Below are 22836 nucleotides of genomic sequence, written 5' to 3'. Positions count from 1 at the left end.
ATTATCACCTGTTCTTTATGTTCAAATGTTTACATGCTACATTTAAGAAATCACCTTCTGATAATTTTTATTTCTTTACTTAATAGAAGCACAGCAATTTCTCCCATACAGCACTTTGCTGCCTCATTAGCACACCTGATATGTTTGTTCTCAGATAGTTTGTCTATACATCCACAGGAGAATTTACGTAGAACTTCCATACCAGCATTAAAGATAGCCATAGCAACACCAAAGAGGGCCTTGTGAAATATATGATTACAATGTACCACGGGAATTAATAATTCTCAGGCCACTGTCTTAAATTGTAACCAGACTGTTTTTGTAAGGAAGTTGCTCAGTTTATGTACACAGAACACATAGGGCTGCATTCTAATTGGGGGACCAGTTTTATTTAAAATTTATATCTCAGAAAGTACTTAAATTATTCTATTTAATATGCCTATGCTATATTTGAGTGATGTTATGAAATGTTTTGCTAATTTGACCCTTCCTGATAATTTCCTAAAAGTCTAAGTGAATACAATGAAAGAATACCATCTCTAAAAATGGTTTTAATATCTTTTTCCCCAGAGTAATGAATAAATTTTTTTTTAATTAATAATTATAGAAATTTATCATTCACTATAAAAAGTAATTTTACTAGACACTATGTCAGTTTTCTTCTTCGGGTTCCCCAATTAAGTAGAACTTTAAAAACATGCTGTTAGTTTACTAGATTTTAGTAGGTCAGCATGCACACCAAAAGTGTATTAAGGTGGACTGCTCTATTGATTTGCGGTGAATATCCTAAAGGCTCAAGGCAGTTGTCTGCGGAAGGGGCGGGAGGGCCATACATGATCGAGGTCATGCGCATCTAGCCAATTTGTAAGACGATCCAGCCGCTCCAAGCCATCAGCAATTCTTAGCATAGGGGCACACTCATGCATTCTTGTCAAGTCATCTTGTGAAAGGCTGCCTGCTTCCAGCTTGGCTTGGATGTGCAACCTTAATAAAACTCACTGAGGTCTGGGAGAAAATAGCAGATCTGCAGCAGATAGGGTAGAGGAAAGGGTCTAGAATATGTACACGCAGCTGACTCAGGCAGGCTACACGCTGAACGGTTACACTGAGGAAACCATAAATCTCAGCTACTATGCAATAAATATCTCAAGTTTTAACTAAGGAAACTATCTTTACAGTGAAATTAAAAAAATAACATTTTAGAACAAAGCTAACAGATGGCTAGTTTTCTGTGATTCTTCTACAAAAGCTTTCTTTGAGAGGGGAAAAAGTCAAACAAACAAGCAGTTTTACCTGAAATAAAGAACTAGTTTAAAGGTCAGAAGAAAGGAGCAAGTTTTGCGAGAGGCACGGAGAGTGCTGGCAGTACAATGACAGTTTTCCTTTCCTTTGCTTTCCTCGCTGCTATTCTGACTCACATAGGGTGCAGCAACCAGCGCCGAAGTCCAGAAAACGGTGGGAGAAGATATAATCGGATTCAGCATGGGCAGTGTGCCTACACTTTCATTCTTCCAGAACACGACGGGAACTGTCGTGAGAGTACGACAGACCAGTACAACACAAACGCTCTGCAGAGAGATGCTCCACACGTGGAACAGGATTTCTCTTCCCAGAAACTTCAACATCTGGAGCATGTGATGGAAAATTATACTCAGTGGCTGCAAAAAGTAAGTGATTGCTTTCAGTTTCTAAATGCACGGAGCCTTTTCTGTTCTTGCAGTGCAGCTAACTTAGAGTTCCTTAGGGGAGCATGTGTGTGTTTACCTTTTGCTCCAGGGGGGCAGTGTTTGCAAATGCAAGACGGCGCTTTCCCTGTGACTTCACGGGTGAGCAAACGTTTTTTAGGCTTGTGCAAGCCTCTGAAGGTGTGGTGGCACCCCGTTTTGTATGCCTAATACTGGCACATTTTATCACATTTCTGGTTTTCCCTTATTTAAAATTTAGCTTAAGTTTTCTATCAAAATCCAACTTAAAAAATTGAATAAGTTAGTGAAAAATAAAGTAATAATGACAATACTAGTTTAGGATCATATCGATTTTACACCAAGAAATTTTCTTCAGCTAGGACAGAAAATCATCACCAGATACTTATTTTTCAACCTCTAGTAAAGTTAATATGAAATGAGAGTAAATACAAAATATGATATTTGATTGGAGAACTTGAATAAGTATATAAAGGTAACAATTTCAGCAAGTAGTAGTATAGTAAAGGACTGATTTCTGTCATATATTTCTTCTGTCCTTGAGAAAAAATCAGGAAGATTTATTTTAATGTGAACTCATCAGGAAGAGGTTGTTTACCCACTATGAAAGGAGAAATTGAGCCAGTGGTGGCTGTTCCCGAAGATATGCACCTGCAGATTTGGGCTGAACACAACATGTAGGCTTTGGTATGTTCCTGAAGTACCTCTTTCCTCAGGACATTGTAGTTAAACACAGTGCAATATGGGAGTCTAAGTATCCAGATAAATGTTAATGTTGAGTATGCATTTAAATCCCAATTTGTAAAAATCAAATTAAACATTTTATTTAGTTATTTCTGTATAAATCATTTAAAAGTTTTTGTTGAAAATATGCCTATAAAGAAATAACATACTTTCTGCAGTTCATTCCCTCTTTACTCTCTGTTTAATTGTGTAACAGGTAAGCAGCAGATAACAAGTGTATTCAAATATATCACTGGAAAGGTGGCAATGTCAATGTCCCATTTGTGGAAAGCTTCTCCCCCAGGGATCTTTGCTAAAAATTCAGTTGGTGTGTATGGGTAGGAAAGCAAGGAGTCTAGTCTTCTTTAAGTTAGTCAGAACAAACCCTTTAAGAAGATAAAAGATAGGGAAAGGACAGATGCTCTATTTTGTTCCTGTGTGGTCACGCTCACTTAGATCATCTCCTGCTGAATCATGCCGAGTAATAGTTATTTTACTTTTTGTCCACTAGGGACTGAGCTAAGATCACTGTTATTTTATTTGACAAATTAACTAAAACTTAGTAGTTTTAGAGTTTCCAAACCTGGAATTTTAGTTAATCTTTCTATTGTAGATTACAGGTGAAAAAATACATAGGCAAAATAATAGCAAGCAAGGAGAATTCTGCAGTCTTTTGATAATATAGCTTAAATTTCAGGCACTAATTACAGCAGCAGTTTATAATAGAATATATTTTTTTTCCTTTCACAGAACTTATTTCCGTCGTGAACAAGTGAATTTGGTTGAATAGCTTATTACTATTCTCAATATACCGCCCATATAGTTTTTAATGAGAATTTAATCATAAATTAGTCCGAATTCATTGAGGGAGGTGGAGAGGGAAATTTAGTTCCAAATTGTCTTCAATGAGCTATTCTACCAAAAATGTAATATTTTGTTTGCTTAAAATATACAATCATAATGGTGATTTAAACATAGTAATGCGTATTTTTTTTGTTGTTGTGCAGTTATTAAGCAGTAGCAGGGTAAATACATGATTCGGCTGGTTTAAATCATGCCCAGGCTTCACATGTTAATGTTTGAAATAAATTTGATTTTTGTTTGCATTGTTTTTGGTCAATGATTATGAGATAGTTTTCAGATTATAGCCAGGCATAATTATGAAAATGTTCTTTGGTTATATTGACCCTTGCTAGCATGAATCAAGCCGAATATATGCTGAAAATGTCCCTGTTGGTATGAGTCAGAGCAGTTTGGCTTGACTATTGTCCGTTTAAATTTGCACGTCTTTTGTCATTGTTAATGTGATTGGTTGGAGGATCAAGAAACCAAATAAATGCATTCAGCAAAGAACTTGCTAAAGGCTTTCATAAATTTCCCTTAATTAGAGGTTTTCCATACTTCAAGTTCTAAATTTCATGTAAGGTACTTATTTTGATAATTCAAATGTAAATCTTTGTTATTGTAACCATTTGGTATGCTTAATACTATAATTTGTACTACTTCTATTTTGATTCCCAGTAGTTGTGTTAGGATAAGAAGCAATGCACTGCAGCAACTGAGGCTATCAGTGTAAGTGTAAATAATTCATCCATTTATTCAACAAAATAATTAATCAAAGCATATGATTATTATGCAGCTCATATCATCACTATCAGGAATTTTTTTGATGCTGAATGTGTATTATCAATGCTAGAAGCAGATCGATGATAATTTATATTAATCTATTACCTTCCTCGATGTTTGGTAAACTGGGTTCTTTTAAATATTCTTCAGAAAACGCTGACTGTCACTATAAGTCACCTTATGAAACTTATACTCTCCAATCTCATTCCTCAACTTTTCTGGTCTTACAACTGAATAAGATGATAAGCAAGGTGGTCAGCAGGGCATAGGATGTGTTGGTCACTGTAAGTACTGGAACTGTTATGGCACTGGTCTCTTGATGCGATGGATTTAATTCTCGGAGATCAGGTTTCCATGATAACTTGTCGATTAACACCAATGTGAGATAGGTTTATAGCATTATCCTTACTTTTCAGATAGGGAAAAGCAATATACATAATTGTTCAAAAAATCACATTTTTATTGGGTGAAACACCTGGGCTATATGTCTAGGTTTGACTCTCTTCCACCATATAGCTCTTTTCAGAATTATTAGCAAACCATACCCATTACCAGAGAGTGACCAGATCTTGGGATAGTGACAGTAAACACAAAGGCCTTTGTGTCTTCGCCACTTTCTTGTGATTCCTTTCTACCTTTCTATTACACAGAAATGTCTGTTGTTTAATGTCTACTCCACATCCTGTGCTTTTTTTTTTTTTTTTTTTTTTGCGGTATGCGGGACTCTCACTGTTGTGGCCTCTCCCCCTGCGGAGCACAGGCTCCGGACGCGCAAGCTCAGTGGCCATGGGTCACAGGCCCAGCCGCTCCGCGGCATGTGGGATCTTCCTGGACCGGGGCCCGAACCCGGGTCCCCTGCATCGGCAGGCGGACTCTCAACTACTGCGCCACCAGGGAAGCCCCTGTGCTTCTTGAACTATTGTTTTCTTTCTCTCATATACCCAAAGTTCACAAATATGTGTATTTAAAACATTCGGATTTAAAATATTAGAATTTGGGGGAATGCTTAGAAAGTCTGTTTTGCCTTTGCCAAATGGTGTCTTTTCTTTTTTTGGTTGAAAGTATAAATACATTGAGTTAAAAAAAATATGCCTTGTAACAGAGAACAAGAATCTATCTACTATAAGCATTTCACACTAGCTAAAATTGACAAATTGATTGTTAGTAAGAAATGTAGTTATGAATTACGAACCAGAATATTTTAATAAATGAAATACTTTTAATGAAGTGCTTGGCTAAATTTTTCTATTGACAGCATTTTTTGACTAACAGCATCCTCTACTTGAATATTGTATTCTTTTCTTCAGAGAATTAGTATCTGGCATGCAGTTACCTGAAATATATTAATGATGATGATAATCTTTTTAAAAGCCCTTGTATTACACATGTTAACTCATATTAATATCTACTCATAGAAGGTGACTTTCATGAGGCCAGTGATGTGTGTTTGTCCAGTGTCATTTCCCCAGGGCTTAGAGTAGTATATCATCCATAGCAGATAGATAATAAATGTTTGTTGATTGAATAAATGGATGCCTTGTCTATGTGTTGCAATCTACATTTTATTATGTACTGTTAACATTTTGGATATATACCTTCCTTCCCTAAGTAGATTTTAAGTTGTCTTTTAAGCAAGGACTATGTGGAGGAGGAAAAATAATTTTCTCTCTACCCTTCTGGTTCATGGCTGAGACTTTTCTATAATAAAAAACATGTTAACAAGAGAAAAACAAACAGAAGTTTAATAACATGTATACCTCCTGTATACATGGGAGATGCCCAGGAAAATTGAGTAACTCCCCCAAATGACCCAAGCTTCCACCTTAAATACCGTCTCCAGCTAAAGACAAAAGAAGATGTTGGGTAAGGAGAGCCAGGTTTTCAGGTAAAACATAGTAAACAAGAGTATGGTTGTTATGAAGATTTAAGTCCATGCCTTCTCCATTGATAGAGTTGCTAGAGGTTTAGTCATCTTCCTCTTGGAGGTACAGAGAGTGAGACACCCTTACAAATGGAGATCTCCCTTATAAATGTAAATTTCTCTTATAGAAGGCTAATTTCGACTTGGTTTTTAGAGCTTTTCCTATGTCTGCTGTTTCTTAAAAGTATCAGCCTGAAATAATCCTTATGCCAAAAATTCATAATTTGGCATGACAAATTCTGCTCCCCTTCAACTACATCATGCAATTATTTTTGTCCTAATATTAATTAAAAAGATATTGAGTCTAGAATATGTGGTATTAATTATCCAAATTGTATTCAGCCAATGGTCTAGGATCTTAAAAACTTCTATGAATTCATTTGTCTTCTTAATTATTCTTTAAGAGTCATGTTGTTGTTGGTTTCTCCATGAAATGTACCCACACTCCACTTATCCTCAAAAGCTGAGTTCTCCAGTGTTATCACATTGCATGTATCATGTTAGCACTGCATTTCCATGTTGTGTGGCTGTTGTCATTTTCATTATTTGTTTTGAGGGCTGTTCACCTACTTAGACTGTGAGTCCGTAGAGCGTAGCAGAAGTCTCTTTATCCATCTTTATATCCCCAAAGATGTTTATTAAGTGTCTGAATAATATCTCTGTTATCATAATATAAAAATAAAAACATCACATGTTCAAGTGTGTGGTGCCATGTATAAAATAAAGCAAGTTAAGGGAACTTGCAACTGCTTTCAGATGTTAAAGTTTGCTTCTAAGTTACTTGAGGGTCATCCTGTGGGATGAAAAAGAATTTTATACTTCCAGACCCATAGGCAAACAGTTACTGCATACAGGAGTGGCATATATTTACATATATTTGTAATAATAATATGTGAACATGTGAATCTAAGTAACTAACACTTACTTCTCATCTGTGCATTGTTTTTGTGGCTGGTGACTGTGCAAAACTAAGCCAGAGAGGATACTCTCTGTTTTATTTGCACATGTGAGGGGATTTCTAGAGTGTGTAAAATGAGCAGACAATTGATCAGTATGTTTTAAAAAATTTGTCACTAAATTTGAAGAAAATATGCATATATGATTTATGCATAGAGATAGAAAAAAGTGACAATTGCCAAGAAAGGTTAATAGGAATAATTGTCTTTTAAACTCAGTTGTAGAAATTTCTCCACCAACTTCATTTGAGAGTAACCCCTGATTTTCGAGCTAAGTAGAGCTCTTTAGTTAATGCCTCTGTATTAACTTTTCAATGAATAGTTAGATTTTATTATTTGCTTGTTATATTGTAGAATTGAAAGATCCAAGAAGGCATAAAGACTTTCTGGGCCCCAGAAGTTGACATTTGGAGCTATAACAGCCTTTTGGATTTCTCTGCAGGAAGGAGCAAGCCTTCCCGCAAACTGTCTCCATTGGTGGATGTCAGGTTTTAGGAGCATGGCAAGTAGGTTCTTTTCTATGGGTGATTGCAGCCTTTCTTACTCCTGACTGTGAGCTTTCACATTGAGCTTTCTTTTAGTAGTACTCATTCATATGTAATTATTGGTTCAATAATTTAAAATGAATGAGAATATACCATTCTTTTCCTTAAAATCCCCCTACATTTTTCCATTACATGAGAAAAGGATCCAGATTCTTTACCATGAGGTCCTATATGATCCGCCCCCACACTCCTATCTGGATTCCTCATTTACCACCTTTCCCTCATTCCAGACACTTAAATGACTTTTGCCTTCTTGTTATATCTCCAGCAGACCAGCTCTTTGCTGTCTCAGGGACTTCACATTCTGTTTGCCTAGCTAGGAAAATTCTTGCCCCAGATCTTGGCATGAATGACTTTTTCTCTTGATTCAGGTCTATGCTCAGAAATCTTCTCAGAAAGTCTTCACTGAGCACCATTACCTACCACTTTCCCCCACTCTGCTACGTGATTTTCTATCATAATATATGTATTATTTCTTCATGGCATTTACCACTGTGACCTTTTATTGTTTGTCATATAATTTATTCCATCTACCTCTACTAAGAATGTAAACACAACAAGAGGTCCTTGTCCATCTTGTTGCATGCAGTACACCTTACCCCTAGAAGAGTGCATGACACATAGTAGACTTCGGTAAATATTTGCATAATATATTCTCCCAGACCCTGTATGCTATGAGATAGAGACTGTGCCTGTCTTGTTCACTAGTTCTTATTTATTATTTTATGTATTATTTTGATAGCAGATAGCAGATCTACTTTTCTTGCACAATGCCTGGAACGTAGTTGGAAAGAATACTTTCTTTTTAATGACTAGAGGAATGAATGAATTCCATGGGCATATTTTGACTAAAATTAAATATATGTATGAAAATGAGACTTAACTATGTTCTATACATTACCCTACTAGCTATGTAATGGGAGAAATTTTAATTAGTCCTGAGTTTCCATATTCTGTTACAGGGGTCAGCAAACAATGGCCCTTGGGCTAAATTGTGCCTGCTACCTATGTTTGTAAATAAAGTTTTACTGGAATACAACCACACTCATTCCTTGAGTGTTGATGGATACTGTGCATCCATTTGTAAATAAAGTTTTATTGGAACAGAGCCATACCCATTTGCTTATGTATTGTCTATGGCTGCTTTCTTCCTATAAAGGCAGACTTGAGTAGTTGCAACAGAGACCAGAAGGCCCACAGAGCTTAAAACTTGACATCCAACCCTTTACAGAAAAAGTTTGCTGACCCCTGTTCTATATCACAAAATGAATACAGTATTAACATTGAGACCATTGCAAGGTAAATTGTGAGGTTTGCTGTGTGGGAAAAAGATGACCTTCCAAGAAGCCAAATAATCTTCAGGTCCGTGCCAGTTGGCATAGAGCCTGTCTAAGCCATTTCTTGGTGTGGTATTGGGACATGCTGTGAGGTGACATTTTAGAGTAGGCAGGGAAATTTCATGTCTTTTTTTCCCCCCCTGCCCATCTTGATGTGAACAGAGAAATAGTCCAAAAACAGACACACGTTAAAAAAGAAAAAGCACCTGAATAACAATACAAATCAGCAGCCTCTGGTTAGATGAGTCTGGGTGCCCGGGGGTCCTCTGCTTTATGTGCCTGTTTCATCCTGTTTGTTGTGGCATTAGCAAGAAGGTTGACAAAATATCAGAGGCATTCTGTTTTCATAGAAATGGGACTCTGACTCAGCCTTTTACATTCAGTCTATTTGGAAACCTTTCCTCCTTCTGTCATTTGTTTTAGATATAAATATGACAAGTGTTCCCACTTACGTAGATGATGAGAGGGGAGAAGCAACAAGTGGGATGCTCAGCTACAAAATACAGAGGTTTATCAGCCCCTGTACTATAATTTGCTAATTAAGGAGGTTTTGTTTTCTCATTCTGCATGCCTTGTCTCTGTGTGGAAACATAAACAGCCTTTTCCTGGGCCTTGTCTTCTTCTATTCTTTTTTTAATACCACAAGCTATATTGTGTCATTTGCTTACACGCACAACCCTAATAACATTCTGAGTCAGCCTTGCCTTTTGTTCCAATACAAGATTATCGTTTGTTATGAAGTTGGGAAGTTCCAAACTCCCTTTGGTTCTAGCCCCATGGTCTGAGGGAAGGAGGGCCTCTTAGTGTTTAAATCTCTTTACAAAGTGTACAAAAGATGTGCCCCCTCCCTTATCAATGAGGTTTCTAAAGAATGAAGCACTCTGTGGATCATCTTTTCTTATATTTGGAGGCTCTGTCCCTAAACACTCTTCTCTAATTCTTACATAGAAATATTGGAAGTGAGAGGTTTTCAGCCTTGTTTAGTCTTTGTTGCCTGTCCAAATGATCTGATTTCTTCCTTTAAACAAATGAAAAGGTAATATTTAACCAAGAAAGTGACGAAAAACATATAAAGCCAGATACGACCCTACTGGTAGCTAATAATTTCATCAATAATGTATTTGGGCATATGCAGATTTTTTCTTTTGGCAGTAAGTGCTGGAGAATATAGAGCAAAATAAATGTAGTAAAGTATATATACTATATGATTATACAGCTTACTTACTACAGGTCTACATTGGCATGTATTGAAGTTCGTGTTGAACTATTGAAAGTGCATGCAAATTAGCATCAAGCTGTGTCTAAAGTAACTCGGTAGCTGAACTATTAATAAAATGCAAATGAAGTGAGAATATCTTGAATTGTTAGTAATATATACATGGAAGCCATCAAACTCACTGGCATCATATCGGTAAAATTACTGTATATTTCTGTGGAACGGCTAATGATAATTTTGGAAGGTGGTATATTTTAAAGTTTCGTTTTATGTGTAGTTTAACTTATTAGGAAGGTGCACACTTTACAGATAGTCTCTATTTTGTTTATGAAAGCTGAATGCGTTGAGTTATAAAACTAGACCTAAAGATTATTGGAGGGTTTCCCTCCTATGCTGTTGGTGGGAATATAAATGGGGGCAGTCACTGTGGAAAACCGTATAGAGGTTCTTCAGAAAACTAAAAGTAGAACTACCATATGATCCAGCAATCCCACTCCTGGGCATATACCTGAACAAAGCTATAATTCAAAAAGGTACATGCACCCCTCTGTTCATAACAGCACTATTCATAATAGCCAAGACATGGAAATAATCTAAATGTCCATTGACAGATGAATGGATAAAGAAGATGTGGTACATATATACAATGGAATACTACTCAGCCATAAAAAAGAACAAAGTAATGCCATTTGCAGCAACATGGATGCAACTGGAGATGATCATACTAAGAGAAATAAGTCAGAAAGAGAAAGATAAATAACATATGATATCACTTATATGTGGAATCTAAAATATGCACAAATGAACCTATATACAAAACAGAAACAGAGTCACAGACATAGAGAACAGACTTGTGATTGCCAAGCGGGGAGGGGAAGGAGAGGGAGGGACTGGGAGTTTGGGGTTAGTAGATGCAAACTATTACATTTAGAATGGACAAACAACAAGGTCCTACTGTATAGCACAGGGAACTATATCCAGTCTCCCAGGATAAACCATAATGAAAAGAATATAAAAAAAAGAATGTATATATGTGTATAACTGAGTCACTTTGGTGTACAGCAGAAATTAGTACAACATTGTAAATCAGCTATACTTCAATTAAAAAAAAAGATTATTGGAGGGTTTCCATTCCCAGAGAACAAATAAATATTTTATATATTTATTTATTTACTTATTTATGGCCACGTTGGGTCTTTGTTGCTGCACGCGGGCTTTCTCTAGTTGTGGTGAGGGGGGGCTATTCTGTGTTGCGGTGCGCAGGCTTCTCATTGCAGTGGCTTCTCTTGTTGTGGAGCACGGGCTCTAGGCATGCGGGCTTCAGTAGTTGTGGCATGCAGGCTCAGTAGTTGTGGCTCGCGGGCTCTAGAGTGCAGGCTCAGTAGTTCTGGCACACGGGCTTAGTTGCTCCGCAGCAGGTGCGATCTTCCTGGACCAGGGCTCAAACCCGTGTCCCCTGCATAAGCAGGCAGATTCTTAACCACTGCACCACCAGAGAAGTCCCAAAATAAATATTTTAAAATCCCAAATTTTAATTCATTTCTAAACCTTTAAAGATAATTCCAAGATTTTATAAAACACTTTAACACTGTTCTTATCTTCACTATTACTATAGTGTTGACTAGATTAAAATGCAGTGGGTATTTACTGCAGCTAAAAATTTGATTTGCTGTACCCAGAAGACCTTACATCTACCTTACCTCAAGTGCACAGACATAAGAGGCGAAAATTGTATCTTTATTACTAATATCACCAGTCTTTTCTTTATTTTCCAATTTTACTCAGTTTTTAAATATCAAGAACAGAGCTATAATAAGCAGTAGGTTTAATATAGTATTAATGAATAATTTATTGAATAAATTGAATATTTAATAACTTTTAAATGTCAATAATAGAGTGAAAGTTTAATATTTTTAACAAATGAGCTGATGAACTGTAAATATTTCTTAGCAGTGGAACCCAATTTCCAAACAAGTTATTAGGCAGAAGCTTAAAATGTAATCTAAATGCAAATCAAGGGGCTAGAGGAGAACTGGAGTGAGGCCCCACCATGACCCTGTTCCTCAGCCCTTTTCTCAGAGACATCCTTCAAGGAACCTTACGTGTACAAAGAAATATATGTTCAAAATAGCTGCAGTGAAACTTTCAAATAATCAAATATTAGGTCGGTAAAGTTGCCAAAACCAATCTACTGGCAGACAGAAAGAAACATAGCAGTTGAAAATTTGAATATTTATTGGCAGGCTGATGTAAGAATGTCCAAATCTGCCATATACAAAGCAGTTTAAGAAAAAACTGCAGGTTGTTCAAAAAAAATAATAAATGCAGGTTGTTCTAGACTCAGAAGTGTTGAGGCCTACCCATATTTAACATGACCCAAATATGTTAAGATAATAGACAATTCTTGGATAATTAGTGGCAAATTGTTATAACTTATCTGTTTTCTAAATTGTCCAATTTCATGATAGTTTATACTTCTCTGTTTTAAATTTAGGAACATGAATTACATTGATTACTTAATATCTCAAGCTGCAATTTTCACTAAGAACAGAATTCATTGTTAAGGATAGTGAAAGGAAATATGAATTTTAAGTAGGCATTTTAGTATTTTCAAAATTTTCAAAGATTCTTGTTAGATCTACTCAGCTAATCTTTGTTTTTATTTATAGTATGTGACACTTAACAGAATTGCCATTTTCTTTTTCGTATATGCTGGCTATTTAGCATTTTTAAAGACACTGTCTGGACTGTGAAAGTTAATTCAGTTAAGAATAGATAAAAATCATTCTTGAATCCACTTTCCCCAAAACACCTAAGCTGCAACATATGACAATACGCTGAAAGAGAACAATCATATGAAGGCAATGCCTTCAATTCCATTAACTCTGTGGCACTTTTTCTCTTTCAGAGATGAATAATGCAGAGCCATTTGATATACTGATGGGGTGAAGGCTCCAAAGTCAGGCCTTATATGAATTTATTTATTTTTTATTTTTTATTTTTTTAGAAGATGTTGGGGGTAGGAGTTTATTAATTTATTTATTTATTTTTGCTGTGCTGGGTCTTCGTTTCTGTGCGAGGGCCTTCTCTAGTTGTGGCAAGCGGGGGCCACTCTTCATTGCGGTGCGCGGGCCTCCCACTATCACGGCCTCTCCTGTTGCGGAGCACAGGCTCCAGACGCGCAGGCCCAGCAGTTGTGGCTCACGGGCCCAGCCGCTCCGTGGCATGTGGGATCCTCCCAGACCAGGGCTCGAACCCATGTCCCCTGCATTAGCAGGCAGACTCTCAACCACTGTGCCACCAGGGAAGCCCTATATGAATTTATTATTAACTTGCTTATTATATTAGAAATGAAAGTTCTAATTTGTTTTCTGGCTTCCCAGTGGCCTGCTTTTTCTCAAACACCAGTTTGCCCATTCTGCACTTTGGAGACTTCTGAGGCTTGAAAACCAAAAAAGAGAGATGGTGAGGCAGTCCTCAGCTGGACAGACAGAAGGACTCAGAGGACCTTACTCCAGGCCTGGGTCCTTCTCATTCCTCTTCTTTCCTCTGGTATTGTCTTCATTGAAGTCCTATGTGATGCTCCTTATACTGGCCTTGGAGTGGAAGTGTTAGAAAGAGGATGGACAAGAGGGTGGGCGAATGAACAGGGAGACCAGAGACTGTCCCTTTATTGGTGGCTGGAGGGCGCAGTGAGGGCCCACAGGACTATAGTAGTGTCAAGAAGACTGCTTCATAAGAGATGGCAGTGAGTTCTGCCACGGGATTTTAGGATACAGGCATGAGTCATGGAGCTAAGCACCTGCCATTAACAAAGGATAGGCAGTCAGTTAGCCAGTTATCTAATCAAATATGCACTGTGTACAAGGTGGTCTGCTAGGTACTGGGCGACGGCGATAAATCCACTATAGCCCCTGTGGTTGAGAAACCTAAACCCATTGAAATAGACAGACATGAAAGCAAATGCATTGTTTGTGTCCTCTATTTCCTATGTCAAGTCTAAAGACAGTACCACACAGTGATGAAGTATGTTGTACCTCGAGCCAGACTGCCTGGATGAATCTTGACAGCACCACTTCCTTGCTATGTGACCTTAGGCAAGTTTCATAACTTCTCCGTGCCTCATTTTCATTACTGGTAAAATGAGGTAATAATAGTACGTACATTATAGGATGATTGTTAAGAGTAAGCATAAGTGGGCTTCCCTGGTGGCGCAGTGGTTGAGAGTCCGCCTGCCGATGCAGGGGACATGGGTTCGTGCCCTGATCTGGGAAGATCCCACATGCCGCGGAGCGGCTGGGCCCGTGAGCCATGGCCGCTGAGCTTGCGCGTCCGGAGCCTGTGCTCCGCAACGGGAGAGGCCACAACAGTAAGAGGCCTGCGTACCGCAAAAAAAAAAAAAGTAAGCGTAAGTCACATAAATTACTTTGCATAAGTGCGATTGCATAGTAAATGTTAAGTAAATATTAGTTATTCCTTGGGGGCAGTTCTGGGTTATAGTAATAGTTAAATGTTGAGAACTTTTACCAGCTATCAGGCCCTTTGGAAGAATTTTAAATGTATTAATTCATTGAATATTTTCGGTAGATAATATTATAATTTTCCCACATAGCAAATGAGAAAGCTGAGGCACAGAGAGGGGCAGTAACTTGCCCAGCATTGTCCAGTGACTCAATGACAGAACCAGTTCCCAATCCCAAGCAGTCTGGCTCTATGACCTATGCTCTTAACCAACTATGGAATTAGCTACAGCAACTTTTATGATATCTTCTCTTATCAATCTTCAAACCTTAAGTCTATTTAAAATGTTTTTCTGTGGTGGTGTTTGCGTCTAACCCTTAATTCTTTCACACTAAATGGGTTGCCCCTTTCTCAAGTTCTGCTTCAGACAGTCATTTGTCCTCATCCCAATTCTAAAGCTTCGTGGTTAAATTGACTGTGACATGTAGGTTATGCTGCTGATTGAAGCACAATAGCCCAATTCTCTCTGCCCTCCCACAGGTCTGTTAACAGACCAAGGAATCCCACGTCTGCAGTTCCTCCTGCCTATATCCTTAGAAGCACCATCTCTCGAAGTTACAGAGCTTAATTGAATCTGACTATTTATCTAAAAACTTCTAAAACACAAAGAAAGGCTTGCAATTGCTTTACATGGGGTGAAGCTGCCTATTCGAAATATCGTCCATTCAATTTAATGACCTCCCTCTTGGATTTTTCTGTGGGCAATCCTTCTTGGAAAAGCACATCCTGGAACTTACAATATTATTTGCATGTACTTTCTTTTGTGGGTCATTCAGAGAGTTGTAAATATGAGAAGAAAAGCCTTGTTTTCTCAGGCAACGACCTCTTATCTCACTTCCTATTTTATTTATCATTGTCCCAATTAATTAAAACATTTCTGGTATTTTGGTTCAAGATCAAAACACTGCTACTTGCAAGCAATTGTGATGACTCTTCCTCTCTGTTTCCTGATCTCAGAGGCCTGACCACTCAGATGCCTGGGCTTTGAGGGTTGCTGCCTTCATGACGGATAAATATCAATTGCATGAGGTAGAAAGGCTCCAAGTTACCCTAACTTCCCTCTGTCCATTGTTCTTCATGGAGTGCAGAAGAGGAGAGACGACAGAATGGGGTGGGGACAAAATAGAATTCAGACATACCTTTTCATCATCTACCTTTGCATAGTGGGACAGATTAAAAAACAATAAGAAAACAAAACTCACTATGTATCCCCTTGCTTGACCTGAATTCTCCAAGGAGCGCTAAGGATCACCAGTGTGTGGCATGTCGACATTGTAGGTGCCCCAAAGATACTGGTAGGATATATACAGGAATAAATGCATGCTGTGGTGCTCAAACTATTTGGGGGCAATTTTTTGGTCAGTGAAGTGGTCTGAAGGATTACAGTGCTAATGATGACTAACAAGGACCTTTTCCCAATTTGCAGGAAAGTATTAAGTTAAGGATTACAGCTTTCTCAATTTTAAGATTTTCTTTCTTCATTCTCTCCATATTTTTCACTTTTCGTCTATTGTATCTGATACTTTTCATCTCCTCTCAAACCTAGGGGCAGGATGGGAATAAAGACGCAGACCTACCAGAGAATGGACTTGACACGGGGAGGGGGAAGGGTAAGCTGGGACAAAGTGAGAGAGTGGCATGGACATATATACACTACCAAAGGTAAAATAGATAGCTAGTGGGAAGCAGCCACATAGCACAGGGAGATAAGCTCGGTGCTTTGTGACCACCTAGAGGGGTGGGATAGGGAGGGTGGGAGGGAAGGAGACGCAAGAGGGAAGAGATATGGGGATATATGTATATGTATAGCGGATTCACTTTGTTATAAAGCAGAAACTAACACACCATTGTAAAGCAATTATACTCCAATAAAGATGTTAAAAAAAAAAAAAGCTGACAATATAGCAAATACCTATTAATAGAAGTTGGGAAGTGACCTCCCATATTTAGTCATATAGATTGCATTTTATCTTGACACACGGTTATGGTGTGATTTATCTCATCCATACAACATAACCACATTTCCTGCCTTTGAAATTGCTATTGCTTTGTGTATGAAATAAATCAATCTATCTGCAAAGAGGGCAATGGATATTGGATGTTCTGTCCCAAAAGCAAGTATGAAAATGACATTCTATTAAGAAAGGTGTTTAGTAACAAATAGGTTGTTAATAAATCTACCTTGGTTAAGTAGTATCAACATCCAAACAGATAAGCACATATATTTTTATAAATAGTAGGTATTATATCTATTTTATCTATTTTATTTATTTTATCTATTTTATAGATAAGCAAGCTGAGGACCAATGAAATCAAATAATTTTTACAAGGTTACATATTTACTTTGAGATAGATATAAAATTTGAATCCAGGTATTCTGAGTGGTTAACTCTAAAGTTCTTCATTGTTCGTGTCTCTTTCACTTCTCCTTCACAAATTAAAACAAATTTTGAATGATGGAGCATGTGGAAGAGGCTTAAATGAATGATACTTTCCTCTAAGTTTTTAGAGGCTATATGCAGAATAAATAACCTTCTTTGGAGATCAGAATAATTTGCCATGCATGTATAAAAATTGCTGTAAGAAAGCTACTGTTCTTAGGAGAACTATTTCCTGGAACCACTCCTGACTGGATAAAAATTTTTATTTAATTTTAAAAATATGTCAGAGGCAAAAAATTAATTCCGGTTTTTACATTTTTCCAAGTAAGTGAGCTGCTTACACAAACTGCCTCAGTTGAGGTTCCTCTGATATGACCATACAAATAAAGATAATATTTTAAACTAGTTTATCTACATTTTTGCTTATAAACACAACCTAGTGCTAGATTGTGTTTATTTCAGTTAAAGACCAAACAGGGATAAAATATTTTCAATAGAGGAGATTGCTTAATAGTTCAACACTAGTGAATTAGAGTCCTGTTTGTAGTATTTCTGGGAAAATGACCATATGCCATATGTAATTTTAATTCTAAGTTATTTTATTTTAGTTCTCAATTATATACAAGTAATCATCGATCCCAGGTTTATGCTTAGAAAAAGGAACAGAAAATTATTAAACACTCATGAAGGTGAAACACTCATTATCTCTTACTGACAGTCAAGATAAACTAGTGGACTAAAGAGACTTTGGTTCAAATAAATGATTAAAGTTGACAATAGAAGTGGAAATCCCACACTCAGCCCTCAGAAAATCTCTTAACTGAGACTTGAGTACATATTGGAGCTAAGAAGTCTCCATGTCAGAGAGAAAGGGAAACTCTTTATTTTGTGACCATTATGTTTCATAAGCGACTAAAGCTTATGTACTTCGAGTTCACAAATCAAATATGTGCAGTTTTCTGGGGAAAAGGTTACTATGGAAATTAATCATCCTGAGCATAAAATATCCCTATATATTATTCTAGTTTTTAAAAATGTCTTCCACTGTATCTAACTTTGAAAGTCATGACCAAAAATGATATCAAGGCAACTAAAATAATTAAATAAAACTCTATAAGCATACTTTAAAATTGTTTGTTTCAAATAATTTACCAAATATTTTGAGGATTTCTCTTCTGTTCAGATACAAAATATCCCCTGTAGAAAATGAGATTATTATATGCTTAGTCTTTTTCTGATTACTGGGCAATTGAGAAATCAATGGCAAAGAGGTGATTTTCTACCATAAAGACACACCAGTCCTACCTGTCCACTTAGTGGACACTCAGAATCTTTGAGGGAGATGTAGTTGAAAATTTTTTAAATAGTTTTAAAATTTAGAACCAAAAAACTATGCAAAGAAAATGCAACTTTTTAATTTAACAAGGTGGAAAAGAGTGTAAGTTGAATAGATAGAAAACAGTTCTGGAGGGTAATTGTTGGTTGTATTTTCCAAAGATGGTTATACTATTGTGTGTATGTATGTGTGTATATATATATATATATATATATATATATATATATATATATATATAATATTATGTCATAAACAGTATTATGTCTTACATGACATCATTCCATAAAGAATTCTCTTCCCTTTGAATCTGTCTGAGTCATAAAAGGCAGCTCAGTTTCCATCTTGTTCATTACAGTACTCATGCTTGGAACCCTGAGCTGCCATGTTAGAACTCCAACTACCTTAAGGCCACCATATCCTAAGGAGGTCAAACCACATGGAAAGGCCACGTGTAGGTACTCTGGTTAGAACGTCCCCATTTTTGAGTCATTCCAACCCAAGCCTTAGCCATGTGAGTAAATGAGACTTCAGATGATTCCAGCCCCCACTCACTCTGTTACCTCCATATGTGGAGTTAAAGTCCTAGACATCAGGGAATAGGAACAACTCATCCTCTCTGTACCTTGTCTGAAATCCCAACCCGTTAGAGTCTGTGAGCCTAATGAGCATAATTGAATGGTTGTTACAAGCCACTAAATTTGTGGGTGATATATTAGAGAAAGTTAAACATATGTGCAGGGCTTACTATGGTACCCATCACTATGATAATACACTACAGTAATACATTAGACATGAGCTCTGCCTTCCAGAAGCTAGCCTCCCAGTAAGGCTCATGATACGGGTTGAATGTCATAAGTTTTGGTTTTTAAGCCATTACTTTTACTACCTTTCTCTACTCTTGTAAGATAAATATTTCATTTTTACATATATTAAAATTCAATAAATGTAACTTGAAGACTGCGTATATCTTTGTACTCCTTTGAGTAAAATATTGATTAGTAAGGATTTTTTTACCTTCAAAATAGTATTTGTAAAAATCCTCTGAGCCTTTCTAAACTCCAAGTCAACCAGAAGTCCATAATATCAAACTAATGTACTGTATAGTTTATGTGATTCTTAATGCCTACATTGTTTGAAAATTTTCTGATCATTTAAAAATTGTAAACATCTCAGTGAATTTTTGAGAATCAAGGCATGAAGCTATTTTATAACTATATACTACTTAACCTGTCATATTTAGACTGTAAGTTTAAATCCAGATGTTTCTGAAAGCTATTATTGAGCATGGCTGACTGGTGGTCTCCCAAATGTAAAATGAGTTAGCAGCGTTGTTCAATTCCCAGCAGTTTGGAATTTCTGCAATAAAATCCATCCAAGATTTTCCCTTTCTTAACTGATGACCATAGGATCTGGAGTTGAATGAAACAGGTATAGGAACATTCTTTAAATACATGAGGTGCTTTGCTTGTTACATTATATATTGGTTCAAACTTAGTGGAAAACAGCATAACAGTAAATACAAAGAACATAACCATTTTTTAAACCCTTTGACTCAGTAATCCTACTTCTGGGAATCATTCCCAAGTAAATAATTGAAAAGAAGGAAAAAACAATATATGAACATGTTCATTGCAGGTATTACAACAGGAATTGGAAACAATAGATATTATTATTATTTGATATTTACTATGATACTTTGCACACATGATCTCTAATATTAAAAAAAATTTGAAAGGTAAGCAATGTTATCCACAGCTTTGAATGAGGAAACCACACACAAGCACCTACAAGCAGTAAATGGCAGAACCAGCAGACACTCCAGCCCAGGATCATGTGATCAATGACCATGTCGTCAATGACACCATGACTGTAGCTGTTAAAAATCATATTTTGACAAGCGAAAATTCCTACAAAATCTTGAGTGAACAGGTTTATATACCTGAGTAATTATAGCAATAGAAAATAATAGCTAATATTTTGAGCATTTAGTATGTACCAAGCCTAGAACAGACACTGTAAAGGTGTTATTTTATCTCATCCTCTCAACTCTGTACATAGATACTGTTATTGTTCTCATTTTAGAAAAGCTGTACATATATATTAAAGCCCTGACATAGTGTGGGGAGAGTAGGTGGTGGAGAGGTGGTTGTATATTTGTAAGTACATGCATAAGACCACTGCCAGGAGTACCTCCAAAACATTCACAGTGATTCATTTTTAATGAATGGAATGTTGGAATTGGTATTTTTTGCATTTTTTCTTTTATGCCTATTGTATTTATTGTATAATATAAGCATGTGTCATTTTTATAATCAAGGTAATATAAGCTTTTTTTTTTTTTTTAAGAAAAATAGATATATCTAGACTGAAGCCAAACACAAATAAGCAGGAGTGAAATGAACATGATGGGGACTTGACCATGTTAAAATTTCCATCACTTTTCAAAGTGTTCTCAGGGCAAGGTAAATATGGATAGGCCTTTAGAAATAGTAATGGAATCGGCAGGTAAAGGAAACCTAGGAGAAATATTATTTTGGACCACAGTTTTTCCTTCAGTAACCACATTTTACCACCCAAGCACTTACCTTTCGATAAGACCAGTTCTGAAACGATTTTTATCATGAGGTTGTCATTTATTTATTTCATACCAATTTTTCTTTCTTACCTTTTTCTCTACTTTTGTGGATAGGTTGATATTGAAAGCTCTGATTGTGAATTACAGATAGAAATTAGGTTGGGGTAGTCCACGATCCTCCGTTGATTTTATTCTTTTTATTCAAAAGAAGAAATATATTTAAAGAATTTTATTTAAGAATTACAGAAAGGTAAGTTATAAAACAGAAGGTGAATGGGTGACCTAGTTTTGTAGAACATAAAACTAGGATTAAATTCTTCAGGATTTGATGTAGCAAAGACAACAGGAAGGCATATGGGAGAGAGATTAAGGAAGTTATATGTCACAATACATATGAAATTACTTTGCAAGATCTTAATATCTATCCCAGTGCATTTACATTGGGCAACCAGAGCTTTACAAAAGTCAAAACCTGATCATACCATTCTCCTGGTTAAAAGGCACCAATGGCCCCAAAGTACCCTCAGAATGAAGTTCAAACTCCATATCTTACTTAAGCTGCGTCTTGCTCACTGCTCTAGTTTCATCTCTCTCAATCTTCTCCGTGGTTCTCTGTGTTCTAGCCATACCTAAATCTAGCAATTCTATTACAATCATGACTTAGTCTTCTTCCTGAACTTTGTTCATTCTATGCTGCAGTAAATTCCTTGCATCTCTCCTGAATAAATGGGTGGAGAGATGGATGATTCATAAGTAAGTGTGATACAGGTCCTGCTACTCACTAGGCAATGCAATTTGATAGGAAAGATGACAAGATGATAGAAACATATGTCAAAATTTGAAGGATATAGACATAAACAGTAGTAATGATGAGAAAATGGTTTTGGTTTCTGCAGTTAGTTGCATTATGAGAGGGGAAATGACTAAAAGCTGGGGTGGTAGGGAGAGTGGCTCTCAGTAATTAGAGGATGGGGAAATCAGCTAGAGAATTAGGTAACAGATGAAATCCTACGGGAAAATCATAATAGCGCTTAGGCAAATAAAAATAAAACAGAAATCTTTATCAAAGATAACACTGATATTTTAGAATGGGGGACATTACAAGAGTGCTTTACTCAGGTAATAAGTATTATTGAAAAAATATAAAATTGTGACTGAAAATTTTTATATTTGTGATATCTGGAGCTGTTAACTTCAGATGACTTTAAGCATAATTCCCAATATTACATAAGATGAGATTGACTTCATTCCCATCTTTTCAAATGAGAGGAGGAAAGGACAATCCTAAGGTGCTTTAAAATTTCTTAATTCAGATAGAGGTAAAGAGCCCCATTCTGTCTTCCATTCATTGGTATACCCCACACATTTACACGTTATATGGTACAGAATGTATTAGAGAATTGAGTCAAATTACTTATTAAGTCTAAGGCTAAGCCTTACATTGAAGCTTTCAACCACTTAAAAATATACACTTGTACTCTCAGGCAAGATGTATACTGCACTATTCTATTTGTGTTATGTACACACTTGCATAAAGGAATGATTTTGTCCTTGTAAGTCTGTTTGATTCTTGCAAATTAAGTGAATCCCACTGAATAAATTAAGCTCCATGGTTCCATTTTGAAAATAAGGCATCTCCTTGAGGAATCGATCTCCTTGAGGAATCGGTTAGGTACCAAGAGCCCTCTCTGTTCAGAGAGGCATTAGGTATGTTAAATGATATTTGCTGATTTATATGTCTCATGTGGTATACTTTTTTCTTTTAAGCAACCTGAGTCTGACTTTGTGTTTTCAGTTGGGTCATCCGTAAACATGTGCATTTTGTAATAAGAAATGTGAAATGCTCTTCAGCATTTACCAGGTAGGTCCTGCCTTATCACTCATTTTGTAACTTTGTATATAGCACAGAGAGATTCCTCGTTAACATTAGGAATATATGTGTGCCCTGATAGTCATGCAAGTTTTAGATACAGTGTTTAAATGGAAATCTGGTTCT

At 36.6% G+C, this 22836-nt stretch overlaps 1 protein-coding gene across 2 annotated transcripts in view; it reads left to right on the top strand.

The window, feature by feature from the left end:
• The first annotated feature begins 880 nt into the window (after nucleotides 1-880).
• Nucleotides 881-22836, top strand: part of ANGPT1 (angiopoietin 1) — a 250606-nt gene continuing 228650 nt past the window's right edge. For both annotated transcript variants that reach the window (XM_027131602.1, XM_027131603.1), the window contains exon 1: nucleotides 881-1667. In XM_027131602.1, the coding sequence (XP_026987403.1) occupies nucleotides 1371-1667 (297 nt within the window). In that variant the 5' untranslated portion in view covers nucleotides 881-1370. The remainder of the gene's footprint in view (nucleotides 1668-22836) is intronic.

The sequence above is a fragment of the Aethalodelphis obliquidens genome, unplaced genomic scaffold (assembly GCF_003676395.1).
Source record: "Aethalodelphis obliquidens isolate GAN/ISIS:26980383/991018 unplaced genomic scaffold, ASM367639v1 scaffold39, whole genome shotgun sequence".
Lineage (NCBI taxonomy): Eukaryota > Metazoa > Chordata > Mammalia > Artiodactyla > Delphinidae > Aethalodelphis > Aethalodelphis obliquidens.
Note: the sequence above shows the minus strand (reverse complement) of the source record. Positions and strands in the feature narration are given on the sequence as shown.